General features: G+C 41.7%; 1 protein-coding gene across 1 annotated transcript in view; it reads left to right on the top strand.

Annotated features, from left to right (window-relative positions):
- Positions 1-16,523, top strand: part of LOC134345208 (collagen alpha-5(IV) chain-like) — a 205,084-nt gene that overhangs the window by 95,327 nt on the left and 93,234 nt on the right. The window contains exons 19-23 of the mRNA XM_063045494.1: positions 1,635-1,713; positions 2,360-2,395; positions 5,894-6,049; positions 11,184-11,276; positions 12,266-12,349. Of these exons, the coding sequence (XP_062901564.1) occupies positions 1,635-1,713; positions 2,360-2,395; positions 5,894-6,049; positions 11,184-11,276; positions 12,266-12,349 (448 nt within the window). The remainder of the gene's footprint in view (positions 1-1,634; positions 1,714-2,359; positions 2,396-5,893; positions 6,050-11,183; positions 11,277-12,265; positions 12,350-16,523) is intronic.

Raw genomic sequence — 16,523 nt, 5'->3', positions numbered from 1 at the left:
AAGGATGTTGGGAATGGTGAGGGATGGAGAGCCACGGGAGCGGTGTGGGACAGGTGGCAGAGAAGGATTGTCAGGGGTGGGCAGTGGCACGGGTGCAGACACACCCAGCCCTGAGACACCAGGCAATGTCACTTGATTCCAAACAATTGGTTTATTGATCATTACAGAATGTCTCTCTGATGCTTCCTGCTCCCTCCCCTTTCCCTTTTCCCAACCAGGATTCCCCTCTCTCTGCCTCCATCCCACTCTTAATCCACAAAAGAGACCCATATCAGAATCAGGTTTATCATCACTCACATATTCATGAAATTTAAAAACGCAAACACGAGGGAATCTGCAGATGCTGGAATTTCAAGCACCACACATAAAAGTTGCTGGTGAACGCAGCAGGCCAGGCAGCATCTCTAGGAAGAGGTACAGTCGACATTTCGGGCCGAGACCCTTCATCCTGACAAAGGATCCAGGTTTTTGCGCTTTTTTGGATAAAACATGAGTCAGGCCAGGGGTTACACAAAAAGGGATGGGGCAGTATTAATCAATGTAAACTGACGGCTTTCATCACAAGTATAACAATTCTTGTTAAGAGGAATTGCTTGAGCACTGGTAATTTCATGACCTAAAACAGCTAATGACTTGCAAGGACAAATTCATGGCAAACTTCGGACAAATGATAATACTTCAGATGCTTTATAACCATTTCAATTGTTCATCAGATGCATATAAATGCCATAGATGGGTTTTATTTTTTAAAAATCTCGCATATCATCTCATCTTCAGATTCATTTATTTACCATACATATAAAACATACCGTTTGCATTAACAACCAACACAACCTAAGGGCATGCTGGGGGCAGCCCGCAAGGTTCGCCACACATTCTGGCGCCAACATAGAATTCCCACTGTACTCTGCAGAACAGTACAAGCAACAACAGCAGAAACAAAAAGAAAACATCAAAGCAAGCCCCTTTCTCACCTGCTCGCGCAGGGGCAGATAGACCTCCAGCCACAGGGCTGGCTGCCCCCGAGCATCCTTTCACCATTCTGGAGCAGGGTTGACTGCCAGCGCCTGGCACAGGCTAATTTGCCAGGATTTGCAGCATTTTGATCTTTTGCTGGGCCCCTCTGTGACATTGCCAAGTCAGCAAGTTTCTGGTAGCCGCCAGAGTGAATGAAAGCAAGTTTCCTACTGGGCTAAACAACTAAAAGACACTGCGCATTATATTTTGAGAGTGGTGCTTGCCACTTCTGTTTACATTTTGCAACCCTCCCCAGTCAGCTCAGGAATGTTTGATGACTCTGACTGTCATGGTGGTCCAGCACAAAGCACAGGAAACTTTTCGGCAGCCATGGATCAGTATTCAGATGCGCTTTGTATACACCATGCAGCCCTTAAACTGACAGAATCTACGTTACCTGTAATTAAGAAGCATTAAATCGCTGTGGTGTGTGCCGGGGTGTGGGGGTGAGATGGGGGAGTTCAGAGTGAAAGGTGCCTCATGATTATGATCCTGATTCAGCCTACCACATTATCCCAGGAAGTGGTACAACTTTGACAGAAATCCAAGACTCTACATCCAGCACCACCTCACTGTATGGTATTGTAGTGACTGTGTGCCTTTTATGTCCATGACAGGATCAAGAAGCAGACGATCACCCCTGTGTACAAGGCGAGCCAGGGAAACCAGGACCAAAAGGACAGCCAGGATTGCCCGGTGACGTTTGCTAAATTCCTTCCACATCAGTGACTCCATTCTTCAACTGCTTTTATTGAGCTAGATTACAGAGGATGCAAGTTTGAAGGGTGCACTTAAAGAAACATAGGGGAGATGTCACATTCAGTTTTACATTTCTTCCATTAGATCACCATACAACTTGCATCCTGGAAAGATGCCATTTTGCCTCCTTTCATTCTATAATGGGTTTGGTGACGAAAGACCTTAGTAACAAAGAAGTAAAAAAAAAAGCATAACCAGGTTTCTTTGAACGCAGATATTGAGAAACACAAAAGGCCTAGCTTCAGTTATACCTGAAGCTCGGGGTGGCATTGTGGATAAGGTCAGGGGTGAGGCACTAACTGTGCCCAGAGCTAGGCTTAAATTGGAGCCAAGGCAAGTATGATGTTCAGCAACTGAATAGTACATAAACAATTCCATATGCTTAAACTTAGGTGACTTTTAATACTTATAAGCTCTTATATTTTTAATACTCATAAGCTCTTATAATACTTATGCGTTTTTGGCCATTAAATGTAATAAAAAGTTGAAATTTTGAGCCATTCAGGCAAGTTTCTTTATTTTGGCTTAATCGCATAATATTTTTGATAACTATGAAACAACTTATTTATTTCTGACTCTACAGGTGAAGTAGGTCTGCGTGGCCTTCCAGGTGAACCAGGTAAGAGAATACATTTTACTCCACTGAGAAGTTGGGTATTGAACCCTATTAACACCAGATGAAGCTCTTTAATTTCAGTTAGTGTTGGCAAATTACTTTAAACAACAATGAGCAAAACCCATGCTGAAGTAAAGAGGAAACATTAATATAAAGTTATTGATGCATTTTATGAGAACAAAGAAATGTAAGAAATAGGAGGAGGACGAGGAGGCCACTTGGCCCCTCATGATTGCTGTGTCACACAATCACATCCAGGACAAAGAAGTGGGCAGGAAAATTCCTTGTGGACCCCACCCTCCTTGCAAACTGCCTTTTCCAAAAGCTCCCCTCTGAAAAGTGCTATAGGGTTATTAAAACAAAATCCAAAATCTTTACACCATCTTAAATGTTTCTCTCCTCAAGCAGTTAATTGGATTAAGCATTTAGTTAGCTCCCTCCACTCCTCCCTATCTATTACCCCCTCCACTCCTCCCTATCTATTACCCCCACCACTGCACCACACTACAGACACTTTAAGCCACCTACATATATAATGCTGTTTACATTGTAAATACTGCTGGTATTTATTTATTTTTGCACATTTTATTCTACATCTGTCCTTTAACTTCTAATTTTATTAGGTCTTTTATTTATATGTGTTTCCATATTTTATATAATTCTTTATTCTTTATAATTTTTGAAAGTTGTGTATTGTTGCATCTTGCTCCCTGACCAACAAATTCCTGTTGTATATTGTGAATGGATATGCTGGATAAAGTTCGTTCTTTCTCCTTAATCATTTGTCTCAGTGCCACTTTACTGCGTTATCCCTATATTCCTCGATTCCCCAAATATCCACAAATTAACCAATTTCTGTCATAAATATATTCAATGACTGTCCTTTTGGGTAGGGATGTCCAAAGAGTAAAGTTCTAGGTGAAGGAGCTTTTTGTCATGAATGGCCGACCCACGATTCAAGAGAGTGAACCTTGATTTTGAATGTCGAAGCTAAAGGAAATAACAACATGGCAGTTGCCCTGTGGGAAATATAAAAAGTAAATGAACTACAGATGCTGGAAATCTGAAAGAAAGCTAGGAGTAATGTTGGAAACACTCAACAGGTCAGGCATTGTCTGTGGGAAGAGAAATGGAGTTTTGGTTTCATCTGAAAGACCCTTGAGATAGCACTTCAGATAGAAGTGTTTTAACTGGAAATGTTAACTCAGATTCTCGTTCTACAGAAGCCTTCTGAGCTGCTGAAAGCATTTGGTCAGGATTTTGTGAAATCACTTTTCCTTTTAAACGCTAAAGAGCATGGACCCTTTCTGCTTAATCTCATCAAACATTAAGCATGCCGCCCCAGCGTAGCACAGCACGACAGATCAGTGCATTCCAGAATTCAGAGTTCAATTCTGGCACTGTTCTGTAAGAAGTCTCGGAACGTTCTTCCCATGGAATGCATGGGTCTTCTCCAGGTCCTTTGGCTTCCTCCTACAGTCCAAAGATGTACAGGATAGATTAATTGGTCTTTGTAAATTGTCCTGTGATTAAGTTAGGGTTAATTGGGTGTTACTGCTCAAAGGCCCAGAAGGGACTACACCATGCTGTATCTTTAAACAAATAAGTAAATCAATCAATCAATTAATATGGTGCATTTCATTCACATTCCCATTTATTACAAATATATCCTTCCTTAGACAGGGCAAGCAAATAGTCCTCCAGGTCCTGTTTTACCGGGCTCTATATAATTGCAATGAAACATCTTTCATCTTTACTCTTGTATTCAAATTCTTGTACAATAAAGGGCAAAGTATCCTTTGCCTTGTTAATTGCTTGCTGTATCGGTATGTTTACTGATTCTTGTACCATCCCTCTGAATACCATCCCTTTTCAATTTCTTACCACTTAAAAGTTATTCTTCTGCTTAGAAAGAGTAAATCATTAGTACATAATACATTACAGCATAGTACAGGCCCTTCAGCCCACAATGTTGTGCCGACATTTTTAACTACTCTAAAATCAATCAAACCCTTCCCACTAACATAACCCTCCATTTTTCTATTAGCCAAGTGTTTCTTAAATGTCCCTAACATATCTACCTCTACCACCAACCTGGCAGGGCGTTCCACGCATCCAGCATTCTCTGTGTAAGGAACTAACCCCTATACTTTTCTCCAATCTCCTTGTATTTTTCATGAGTGAATAAAATTTGAGGTTCAGTATTTATTTTCTAAAACTGTGTAGAAGCAGAGACTAGAATTTTATGGCAAGTCTTTGTACAAACATAACATTGTGACAGGAAATGTAAATAACACTGGAAGCATGTACAGTGTGTTATGTTTTGTAACTCTGAAACATAAAACTAATCAAAAGGAAAAACACAGATGGGAATAATGTGTAAACTTTTAGTTTAGTTTTTACTTTAGTGAGATGTGCACTTATGACGTGGTGGCATGATAACGTATGCTGTTTGCGTACTTTTACATTAAAACTATAATGAATTATGTAAACAACAAAGAATGCATAATCAAACAATATGTTTACAATATTACTCAAATACTACTGAAATATTAAATATACTACAAGGTGTCCTTGATCATTCATGACACTCAAGTTACGTTGACTGATAAACATTGCACCACTCTAAAATGGAAGATGAAAGCTGCTCTCAAGTGTTTAACTGCAGTCCAATGTGATGTCATTTTCACAGTCAGTCTTTCCTGTTTTGTTTTCTCAAATCATTTTACTTTCCTTTATTGGGATGCATAACTTCTTTCTATATTTTTGATCATTTTATATGGCATTTGCTATAGTGAAATTATTCAAGCTTCATTTTAAATCATTCATAAGGTACTGGCTCAATGGAAAGACAAATTTTTGCAACTTAAGATAGGAAGGACATCGAGTTCCCTTAGAAAGAGATTAGACAGCACATGTTTCTCGGTGTTTAAGCAGGCTGGAAAACTGAACCTGCTTCATTATCTGCTCACCAGCTGACGTATCAGGGGTCACATTCATGATCCTTGGCAAAAAAAAACAAGAGCTGCTGAAGGAACTCAGTGGGTCAGGCAGCAGCTGTGCAGTGAAATAGAAAGTTAAATTTTAAGTCAGAGTCTTTTCATCAGTCCAGATTCCAGCAACTGCAGTCTCCTTCATGATCCACTGGACATCATTCTGCCTGCTTTAATTAACCAATAAATACAAGTGGAGGGCTCCTGAGAGCCAGAACACTAATATTTTCACATTTCATCCTGGCTAAAAAATTCTCTGTTTAGGAAAATGAGAGATGGTCTCATTAAAACACCTCTAACTCACAGGGCAGGCTCTGTGAAGTTTTCATTCCCTGGCAGTTAGATATTTCAAATTTCAGTGCTCAAGGATAAATAATCTATACTCTGTTATAGGATTGTATTGCTCGTGTTTTGGCAAGAGTCACACTGTCGTGTTATGAGGAAAGTATGCTAAGTGTGATGTACAGTACATTAAAATGCAAGAGTATCTGTTCCCTCATTCTTTCAGGAATTCCCGGAAATGGGTTTCCAGGTCAATCTGGATATCCTGGATCTAAGGGTCAGAAAGGGGACAAAGGATTCCCTGGGGAGATTATGTTTGGCATTCGGGGTCCTCCAGGTTTTCCAGGACCCGAAGGCCCTCCTGGTCCACAGGGCCCACCAGGTATAATATTTCCATTGCTATCGATAGGCTGAACAACTTCATTCTGCCTTATGTCTTGCGGTCTTTTTCACTTTGAACACAGATGTCCACTTCTTTCATTGTGCATTGCAAATAGGGGCATTGCTTTATACTTTAATGGCACTGGATGTATATGTCCACAATTTGTGTTAACCTACAAAGGGTTCTGGTAGCTTGAATGTATCCTCCTTCATCTGCTTCATTTCAACAAGCCACTGTAACAAAATTGACACGGTGGATGGTATTTGTCAGTTCTGACCTATGGTGGAGGCAGCCAAACATTTGTGTATTGACAAGCCAATGATTGGGTATGAATGCAGACGGAGCAAAGAGTTAATTGTACTACAGAGGCAAAATTCAAAAGGGTGAAGAATGCAGGACTGGAGGTGCTATATTTAAATGTGTGTAGCATTTGGAATAAGGTGAATGGACTTGTGGCACAATTAGAGATTGGTCGGTATGTCATTGTGGGCATCACTGAGTCGTGGCTGAAAGAAAGCCACAGTTGGGAGCTTAACATCAAAGGATTAGGAGGCAGTGATCATAATATGATTGAATTCATACTGAAATTTGAAAGGGAGAAGCATAAGTCACATGTATCAATATCACAATGAATATGTCCCACAAAATTTGGTCTCAAATGGCAGGGCTAGGCAACCATGGCTGACACAGGAAGTTAGAGACTACATAAAGCAAAATAAAGGGCATATAATGTAGCAAAAGTGAGTGGGACATTTTTAAAATCTAACAAAAGGCAACTAAAAAAGCTGTAAGAAGGGAAAAGGTGAAATACGAGGGCAAGCTAGCCAATAATATAAAGCAGAATACCAAAAGTTTTTTCAGTTATATAAAGATTAAAAGGGAGGTAAAAGTTGATATTGGACACTGGAAAATGATGCTGGTGGGGTAGTAATGGAGGACAAAGGAATGGCAGATGAACTTAGTAAGTACTTTCCTTCAGTCCTCACTGTGGAAGCAGAATTGTGAGCAGAATTATCTGCAGCTTAATGTGAAAAAGACTAAGGAGCTGGTGGTAGACCTGAGGAGAGCTAAGGTACCGGTGACCCCTGTTTCCATCCAGGGGGGTCAGTGTGGACATGGTGGAGGATTACAAATACCTGGGGATACGAATTGACAATAAACTGGACTGGTCAAAGAACACTGAGGCCGTCTACAAGAAGGGACAGAGCCGTCTCTATTTCCTGAGGAGGCTGAGGTCCTTTAACATCTGCTGGACGATGCTGAGGATGTTCTACGAGTCTGTGGTGGCCAGTGCTATCATGTTTGCTGTTGTGTGCTGGGGCAGCAGGCTGAGGGTAGCAGACACCAACAGAATCAACAAAGTCATTCGTAAGGCCAGTGATGTTGTAGGGATGGAACTCCACTCTCTGACGGTGGGGTCTGAAAAGAGGATGCTGTCTAAGTTGCATGCCATCTTGGTCAATGTCTCCCATCCACTACATAATGTACTGGGTGGGCACAGGAGTACATTCAGCCAGAGATTCATTCCACCGAGATGCAACACAGAGCGTCATAGGAAGTCATTCCTGCCTGTGGCCATCAAACTTTACAACTCCTCCCTTGGAGGGTTATACACCCTGAGCCAATAGGCTGGTCCTGGACTTATTTCATAATTTACTGGCATAATTTACATATTACTATTTAACTATTTATGGTTCTGTTACTAGTTATTATTTATGGAGCAACTGTAACGAAAACCAATTTCCCCCGGGATCAATAAAGTATGACTATGACTATGACTATGACTAAGACACTAACTGTATGCCAGAGGTCCGTGAGTGTCAGGGAGCAGGAGTAAGTGCCATTGCTATTACAAAGGAAAAAGTGCAAGGCAAACTCAAAGGTCTTAAGGTGGATAAGTCACCTGGACCAGTTGGACTACATCCCAGAGTCCTGAGAGAGGTTACTGAAAAGATAATGGATGCATTGGTCATGATCTTTCAAGAATCACTTGATTCTGACATAGTCCCAGAGGACTGGAAGATCGCAAATGTCACTCCAATCTTTAAGAAGGGAGGAAGGCAAAAGAAAGGAAATTATAGACCAGTTAGCCTTAACCCCAGTGATTGGGAAAGTGTTGGGGTCTTTTAATAAGTATGAAGTTTCGGGGCACTTGGAGACTAATGATAAAATAAGTCAAAGTCAGCATGGTTTCTTTAAAGGGAAATTTTTTCTGACAAATCTGTTAGAATTCTTCAAGGAAGTAACAAGCAGGGTGGACAAAGGAGAAACAGTGGATGTCATTTACTTGGATTTTCAGATGACATTTGATAAAGTGCCACACATGAGGCTGCTTAACAAGACAAACTGCTATGGCATTATAGGAAAGATACTGGCATGGATAGAGGAATGGCTGACACACAGGAGGCAATGGGTGGGGACAAAAGAGGCCTTTTCAGATTGGCTGCCGGTGACTAGTGATGTTCCCCAGGGGTCGGTATTGGGACCGCTACTTTTCACATTATTTGTCAACGATTTGGATAATGGAGTTGATGGCTTTGTGGCCAAGTTTGTGGATTATATGAAGATATGTGGAGGGGTAGGTAGAGCTGAGGAAGCAATTCAATTGCAGTAGGACTTAGACAAACTGGAAGAATGGGCTAAAAAGTGGCTGATGGAATACAGTGTTGGGAAATGTATGATAATGCATTTTGGTAAAAGGAACAATAGTGCAGACTGTTATCTAAATGAGGAGAAGGTTCAAACACCAGAGGTGCAGAGGGACTTAGAAGTCCTCATGCAAGGCTCTCAGAAGGTTAATTTACAGGTTGTGCATGTAGTAAAGAAGGCAAATGCAATACTGGCATTTATTTCAAGAGGAATAGAATACAAAAGCAAGGAGATAATGCTGAGACTTTATAAGACACTAATCAGGCTGCACTTGGGGTCTTATCAACAATTTTGGTCCCCATATCTCAGAAAGGGTGTGTTGACATCGGAGGAAGTCCAGAGGAGATTCACGAGGATGATTCTGGGAATGAAAATTTTAACATATGAGGACTGTTTGGCAGCTTTGGGCCTGTAGTCATTGGAATTTAAAAGAATGCAGGGGGATCTCATTGAAACCTACCGAATGTTGAAAGGACTAGATAGGGTGGATATGGACAGGATGTTTCCTATGGTGGGGGTATCTAGAACTAGAGAGCACAGCCTCAGGATTGGAGACCTTTTAGAACAGAGGTAAGGAGAATTTTTGTTTTAGCCAGAGAGTAGTGAATCTGTGGAATACTCTGCCACAGACTGTGGTGAAGGCCAATTCTGTGGGTATATTTTAGGTGGAAGTTGACCATTTCCTGATCGGTCAGGGCATCAAAGGATATGGCGAGAAGGTAGGTGTATGGGGTTGAGTGGGATCCAGAATCAGCCATGATGGAATTGCAGAGCAGACTCAATGGGCTGAATGGCCTAATTCCACTCCTATATCTTATGGTTTTACCTCCCACCCACCCACCTCCCCCCGTAGATTTACAAGCTGTCATGGTTTTTACATTTATTGTTCTCTACCCAACACTGAGTTCACTCCCATTCACTCCAACTCTTCCCAATTCCAAGGAAATTTCCATGTTCCTGTCAACCCTCACCAATTTTTATTGATGCACCATCGAAGGCATCCTGTCCGGATGCATTAGCCCTTGGTATGGCAACTGCGCTGTCCTGATTTCAGAGGGTTATCGACACAGCTCAGCCCATCATGAAAACCAGCCTCCCCTCCCCTGTCTACTTTTCTCACTGCCTTGTAAAAGCAAACAGCATAACTAAACACCCCTCATGATGCACGTTCCCTCTTCTCCCTCCTTCCATTGAGCAGAAGATACAATAGCTTCCACCAGATTCAAGGAGACCTCTATCACTTCTTATACATTAAAGATGAATCCTTATCCTCAGTCTACCTTATCATAACCCTGGCACGATATTGTCTAACTGCACTACATTTTGGGGTTCTAACATTTTTTTCTCTCATTCATTCATTGTTTTTTTCTCTCTCTGTTTCGTGGATGTCTCTGAAGAGTAAGGATTTCAGGTTGTATACTGTATGCATTCTCTGACATTAAATTGAACCATGGCACTTCCTCTGTAAGTTTAACAATAACACTATATTCTGCAGTGTCTTGCTGCTATCCTCTCGAACTACATTAAACAGCTTATGTTCTGAAATGATCTGTATGGATGGCTTGTAAAACTAAATTTTTCACTCTACTTTTGAACTTGTGACAATAATATGCCAATGCCAAGCCACAAAAAATGCTCATGGGTTTACAAATTTCTCTTCACAGTTGCACCAGTCACATCCTACAGTTCATAAACCTTTGTCGCCATTTTCTCATGGAGCCATCCCTGACATGCACTTTAGCGATTCATATATGATACTCACCCTCCACTTTCAGTTCTCCAGATCTCGGAGAGGCCATCAGCCAGGCCTCTTGCTGATATAGGAGCAGAATTAGGCCATTCAGCCCATTGAGTCTGCTCTGCAATTCCACCATGGCTGATCCCGGATCCAACTCAACCCCTTTTGATTGACACATTCACAATCTGCCAGGAGCATACCTAAAGTGTCACATTAAGGCTGTAGAAATCAGTGTGAGATCAATCAAAGTATAGGAGAGAGGACTGGTAGAGAAATGGGTTTGTAAGGATGCAAGCAAAAGAAAATCCGCAGATGCTGGAAAACCAAAGCAACATGCACGAAATGTTGGAGGAACTCAGCAGGCCAGCCAGCATCTATGGAAAAGAGTAAGCAGTTGACGTTTTGAGCCGAGACCCTTCATCAGGACTGGAAAGACAGATGAGGAGTCAGAGGAAGAAGGTGAGGGGAGGGGAGGAAGAAACACAAGGTGATAGGTGAAACCAGTGGGGGTGGGGAGAAGGGGTGATAAAGAGCTGGAAAGTTGATTGGTGAAAGAGATAAAGGGCTGGAGAAGGGGGAATCTGATAGGAGAGGACAGAAAGCCATGGAAGAAAGGGAAGGGGGAGGAACACCAAAGGGAGGTGATGGGCAGGTAAGGAGATAAGGTGAGGGACGGAAACATATTGTAGGAAGCATATTTCCTTCCCTCTGAAGGCGGCATGAAACATTCTGAGTAATCTTTTTCAGGTGACCTTATCTTCTTAAAAGGGGAACCGGGAAGACCAGGCTCCCCTGGACCGAGGGGTGTTGATGGTTTTAAAGGTCCAAGTGGATACAAAGGTAATCCAATGGTATTTGTGCATTGATTCACACCTGTTGCTACTTATAAAAGGTTAAAACAGGCAAAAGACAGGCCGCTATGCAGACAGTGGTGATGCACTCTCCTCTAATTTGAAACTTCTTCACGTTTTTGTTTCTCACTATTTTTTTAAATTACGAAGATCAAAATTGAAATAAAAAAAAGCAATGAATGTGGGATTGGCGTAAATCGGTTGATGGTCAGCATGGATTTGATGGGTCAAAAAGCCTGGTACTGAGCTATTGTCCCTCTCTGACTTCAACTCACTGTTTGCCCACTGTTGATTACATAATAATAATAACAGGCAAAAACTTCCTTTGATTAATTTCTAAAGAAATAGGGAGAAGCAGTTGAGTTTATAGAGTCACTAAACTTGGGAGGGAAAGCAGTTGTAGATTGGTGACAGAGATATATGTTGATCGTGACCGGGGTCCCAATTTGGTATTGGGTGCCCTGGTAGACACCAGGGTTGTCTTGATTGTATTAAGTCTGCTTAAGCAAGCATTGCTTGAGAAGGTTGGGGGGTGGGGGTGTTGTGTGGGGAGCAGATTGTGGTCAAGCATCCAATGCTGAAGAGGTTGGAAGCCTTTTGGAGAGAAAGTGGAGGGGGTGGGTCACATAATTTCAACAAGGATGCAAGAGGTTCTCCTAATAATCCTGACCCAAAAGGAGAGTGGCAGATGCAGAGACTATACCATGGATTCAGCCCCTTGTGGCTGGCTGCTTTTAGCTCTTGTTTCCCAAAGGCTGGAAATTATGGCCGCTTAGGGTTTAGGACCAGGATAACTGTTAAAGCAGGTATCATTCTATCTTTTAATACAGTAACCATATTTTAGAACTTCAATAACTAACCAGTTTGCTGTAAAAATATGAGGATTCAGTTTGTGTTTAGTGCTTTGCAATTTAATATAACCCCAGCTCACCCATGCTTTTGAAAGGAAAATTTAACTCATTGATTGTGTGATTACAGGTGATAAAGGTGAACCCTGTGATCGATGCGATGATGTTCCAATTCCTGGCCCTCCGGGGCCCCCTGGCTCTCCTGGAGAACCTGGTAAAACATTAATTTAGATCTGATATATGTAAATGCCTTTACCTGTGTAATTACTTGCTGGTTTATATATTGTGCTTCATCTGCAAAGGAAATGTAACCTAATACAATGTATAATTTTAAGGTGATTGAAGAAAAGTATCGGGGGGGTGGGATATCAGAGTTAAGTGAGTTGTGAGTGCATGGAGCACACTACCGGGCGTGGTGGAAGAGGCAGATACATTTAAGACTCTCTTAACTAGGCACATGGAGGACAGAAAAATGGAGGGTCATGTCAGAGGAAGGGTTGGACAGATAACATCAGTAACTGATTTATAACATCAGTACAGCATTGTGGGCCAAAGGGCCTGTACTGTGTTGTAGTGTTCTAATTTCTATAATATTCTCAATTCAAAATAGCCTTGGCAATAAACACACAAAATTGAAATATAAGAGATGCATCTTAAAATGATTCATTTCTAAATCCTAATCCCCTCCTTTCGATCCTCCCCCTAACAATCGATCCCCAATCTGACAATGAATAAAAGAATACTTCTTAGCATAGGGAGCTTGAGCTACAAGTGACATGATTGTATTGAACAGATGATACATTTTATTCATTTCAAAAAGATGAAATAAATCCTTTTTAATTGCAAATTTAGAACTAAAGTCTAAAGCAAACTGGATGCCCATGGCCACTTTTACTTTTTTGTCACTTGGAAATGTGAACAATTTAGTTGAGGAAATTTGTAATTACGGAGAAAGATGAGAAAAAACAATCAAGAATATGAAAGGCAGGAAGGGTGAATAGCATTTTTTTCATTCTGATTTCAATTAAATTTGAGGAAGGAGGAAGGTTGAATTTTGAAAGTGGTTGAATGCTGAGGTAATAGATGTGAGGCACAAGTCTGTGGTAAATAATTGATTTAGTGTATTCCCTACCACCTGGGGATGGGGGGGTGGGGAGTGAGAGTTCACTGACTGAAGACCAAGCAAAGAAGAACGAAGCCCATGTGAGGAAGGGTAGAACACAGAGGATGTGCAGTTAGCAGTGACACTGGCTGAGTGTTGCCACCGCAACAACCTCTCACTCAAAGTCAACAAGACCAACGAGACTGTTATTGAATTCAGGAGGAGGAAACCGGGGGGCCATGAGCCAGTCAGAATCCATTCAGAATCAGAATCCAATCCCCATTCAGGGGATCAGAACTGGAGAGGGTCAGCAACTTTAAATTCCTCAGTGTTATTATTTAAGAAGATATGTCCTGAGTCCAGCACGTAAGTGCCATTACAAAGAAAGCAAGTCAGTGCCTCTACTTTCTTAGAAGTTTGCAAGGAATCAGAACGTCACCTAAAATTCTGACAAACTTCTATAGGGCTGTGGTGGAGAGTACATTGACAGGATGTATCATGGCCTGGTATGGAAACACCAATACTCTAAACGGAAAAGTCTACAAAAAGTAGTGGATATGACCCAGTCCATCACAGGAAAAAGCCTCCCCACCACTGAGCAAATCTACATGGAGTGCTGCCATAGGAAAGCAGCATCCATCATCCAGGTCATGCTCTGTTCTTGCTGCTGCCATCAGGAAAAAGGTACATGGATTCTCAGGAGTTGCACCACCAGGCACAGGAACAGTTGTTACCCCTCAACCATCAGGCTTTTGAACCAAAGAAGATAACTTTATTCGTCCCAGCAATGAACTGTTCCAACAACCTATGCACTCACCTTCAAGGACTTTTCATCTCATGCTCTCGATACTTGTTGCTTATTTATTTATCATTATTATTATTATTATTATTTCTTTGTTTACTTTCTATTTCTTTTTGTATTTGAACAGCTTGTTGTTTTATTTATTTGTGCTTTGGTTCTTGTCTGTCCTGCTGGGAGTGGCCTTTAATTGATTCTATTACATTACGTGTAATTACTCTGTTTTCCCACAAGAAAATGAATTTCAACGCTATATATGATAATGTATATGTACTTTGATAATAAATTTACTTTGAACTTTGAAATTTAGACAAAGTAGGTCATCGCAGCACCAGTGGTGAGGACCAAGAAGGTATGGTCAAGGGAGGTGGAGTAGGGCTTACAGGACTGCTTTGAGTCAGTGCACTGAACGATATTCCGAGATTCATCTTCGAATTGAATGAATATATCACAGTTGTCACCATCAGTACCTGTGTGGATGAGTATGGGCCTTTGAGAGCATACCAGACGTACCCAAACAAAAAGCCTTGGATGAACCAGAAGATGCGTGGTCTACAGAAGGCTATAGCTGTGGCATTCAAGACTGGTGATACAAGGAGTCCAGGTGTAAACTACAGAAGACTAGGAGTGAAAAAATAATTCCAATTGAAGTTAGAGATGCAATCGGAGGTACATCAGCACTGACAAGATCTGCAGGCCATTACTTCCAACAAGGGAAACTTAACATTATGAATGGCTGTGATGCGTCATGCCAGATGAATTCAATGCCTTTTATGCAAGCTTTCAAAGGGAGATTAAATCTACCCCTGTGCGTATCCTGTAGGATCTGGTGGCCCTGTGATCTCTGTTTCAGAGGCTGACGTCAGAACGCCTTTCAAGAAGGTGAGCCCTTGCAAGGCATTGGGCCCTGATGGTGTACCTGGTAGGCTACTGAAAACCTGTGCCAACCAACTGGCAGGAGTGTTGGGACATCTTCAATCTCTCACTGCTGTAGTTAGAGTTTCCCAACTGCTTCAAATGGACAACAGTTTTACCAGTGCCCAAGAAGAGCAGGGTGAGCTGCCTCAATGACTATCACCCTCTACTGTGATGAAGTGCTTTGAGAGGCTTATCATCAGCAGAATGAACTCCTGCTTAAGCAAGGACTTGGACCTGCTGCAATTATCCCTTTGCCACAATAGGTCTACAGGAGATGCAATCTCACTGGCTCTCTATTCAGGCTTGGATCACCTGGACAATCATAATACCTACTGTACGTCATGCTGCTGTTCACTGATTACAGCTCAGTATCCTCAGTACTAATCAACAAACTCTAAACCCCGGGCCCCTGTACCTCCCTCTATAAATAGATCCTTGACTTCCTCATCAGGAGATCACACTTGGTGGGGATCGGAATTAACTTCTCCTCCTTGCTGACAATCAGCCCTGGCGCACCTCAAGGATGCATGCTTAGCCCACTGTTCTATTCTCTCCACACCCATGACACACCGATGACACAACCATTGGCAGAATTTCAGGTGGTGATGAGGAGGCATACAGGAATGAGATAGATCAGCTGGTTGAGTGGTGTTGCAACTGTAACCTTGCACTCAACATCAGCTAGACCAAGAATTTCATTATGGACTTCAGGAAGGGAAGTTGAGGGAAGTCACACCAATTCTCGTTGAGGGATCAGCAGTGGAAAGGGTGAGCAGTTTCAAGTTTCTGGGTGTCAACGTCTCTGAAGAGCTACTCTAAGCCCAATATATTGATGTACTGTAATTACAAAGAAAGCGCAAAAGCAGCTATATTTCATTAGGAGTTTGAGGATACTTGATATGTCACCAAAGACTCAAATATCCACAGATGTACTATAGACAACGTTCTACTAGAAAAAGCTGCAGAAAGCTGCAAACTCAGCCAGCTCCATCATGGGCACTAGACTCCCTGGCATCAGGGGCATCTTCGAAAGGCGATGCCTCAGAAAGCCTTCGTCCATCATTAAGAGCCCCATCACCCAAGGTGTGCCCTTTTCTCATTGCTACCATCAAGGAGGAGGTACAGCAGCCTGAAGAAACATACTGACTGTTTCAGGAACAGTTCCTTCAAAGTACACTTATTATCAAAGTAGTTATATATTATACAACCTTGAGATTCGTCTCCTTGCAGGCAGCCACAAAACAGAGAAATCCAAAGCACCCACTTAAGAAAAAGACCGTCAAACACTAATGTGCAGAGAGAAAAACTGCACAAATTGTATGTAACCTATTTGTTCTCTGTCTCAGTCTTGCTCTCGTGCTGTTTTGTTTCTTTGCCCACATGTAAGTTATGTAAAATTTATGTTAATTTATGTTGACTTTTGTTAGTCCTCCTCTTATGATATACTGTCTGCTGCTGCAAAAATTAAATTTTCTGGTATTTATACCCTGTATATGTATGTTTATAACAATAAACGTGCCTGAACCAAAAATCGTATCGTGTAAGTCCCAGAATGTCTTTTCATTTGCG

Source organism: Mobula hypostoma, chromosome 4, assembly GCF_963921235.1.
Source record: "Mobula hypostoma chromosome 4, sMobHyp1.1, whole genome shotgun sequence".
Lineage (NCBI taxonomy): Eukaryota > Metazoa > Chordata > Chondrichthyes > Myliobatiformes > Myliobatidae > Mobula > Mobula hypostoma.
Note: the sequence above shows the minus strand (reverse complement) of the source record. Positions and strands in the feature narration are given on the sequence as shown.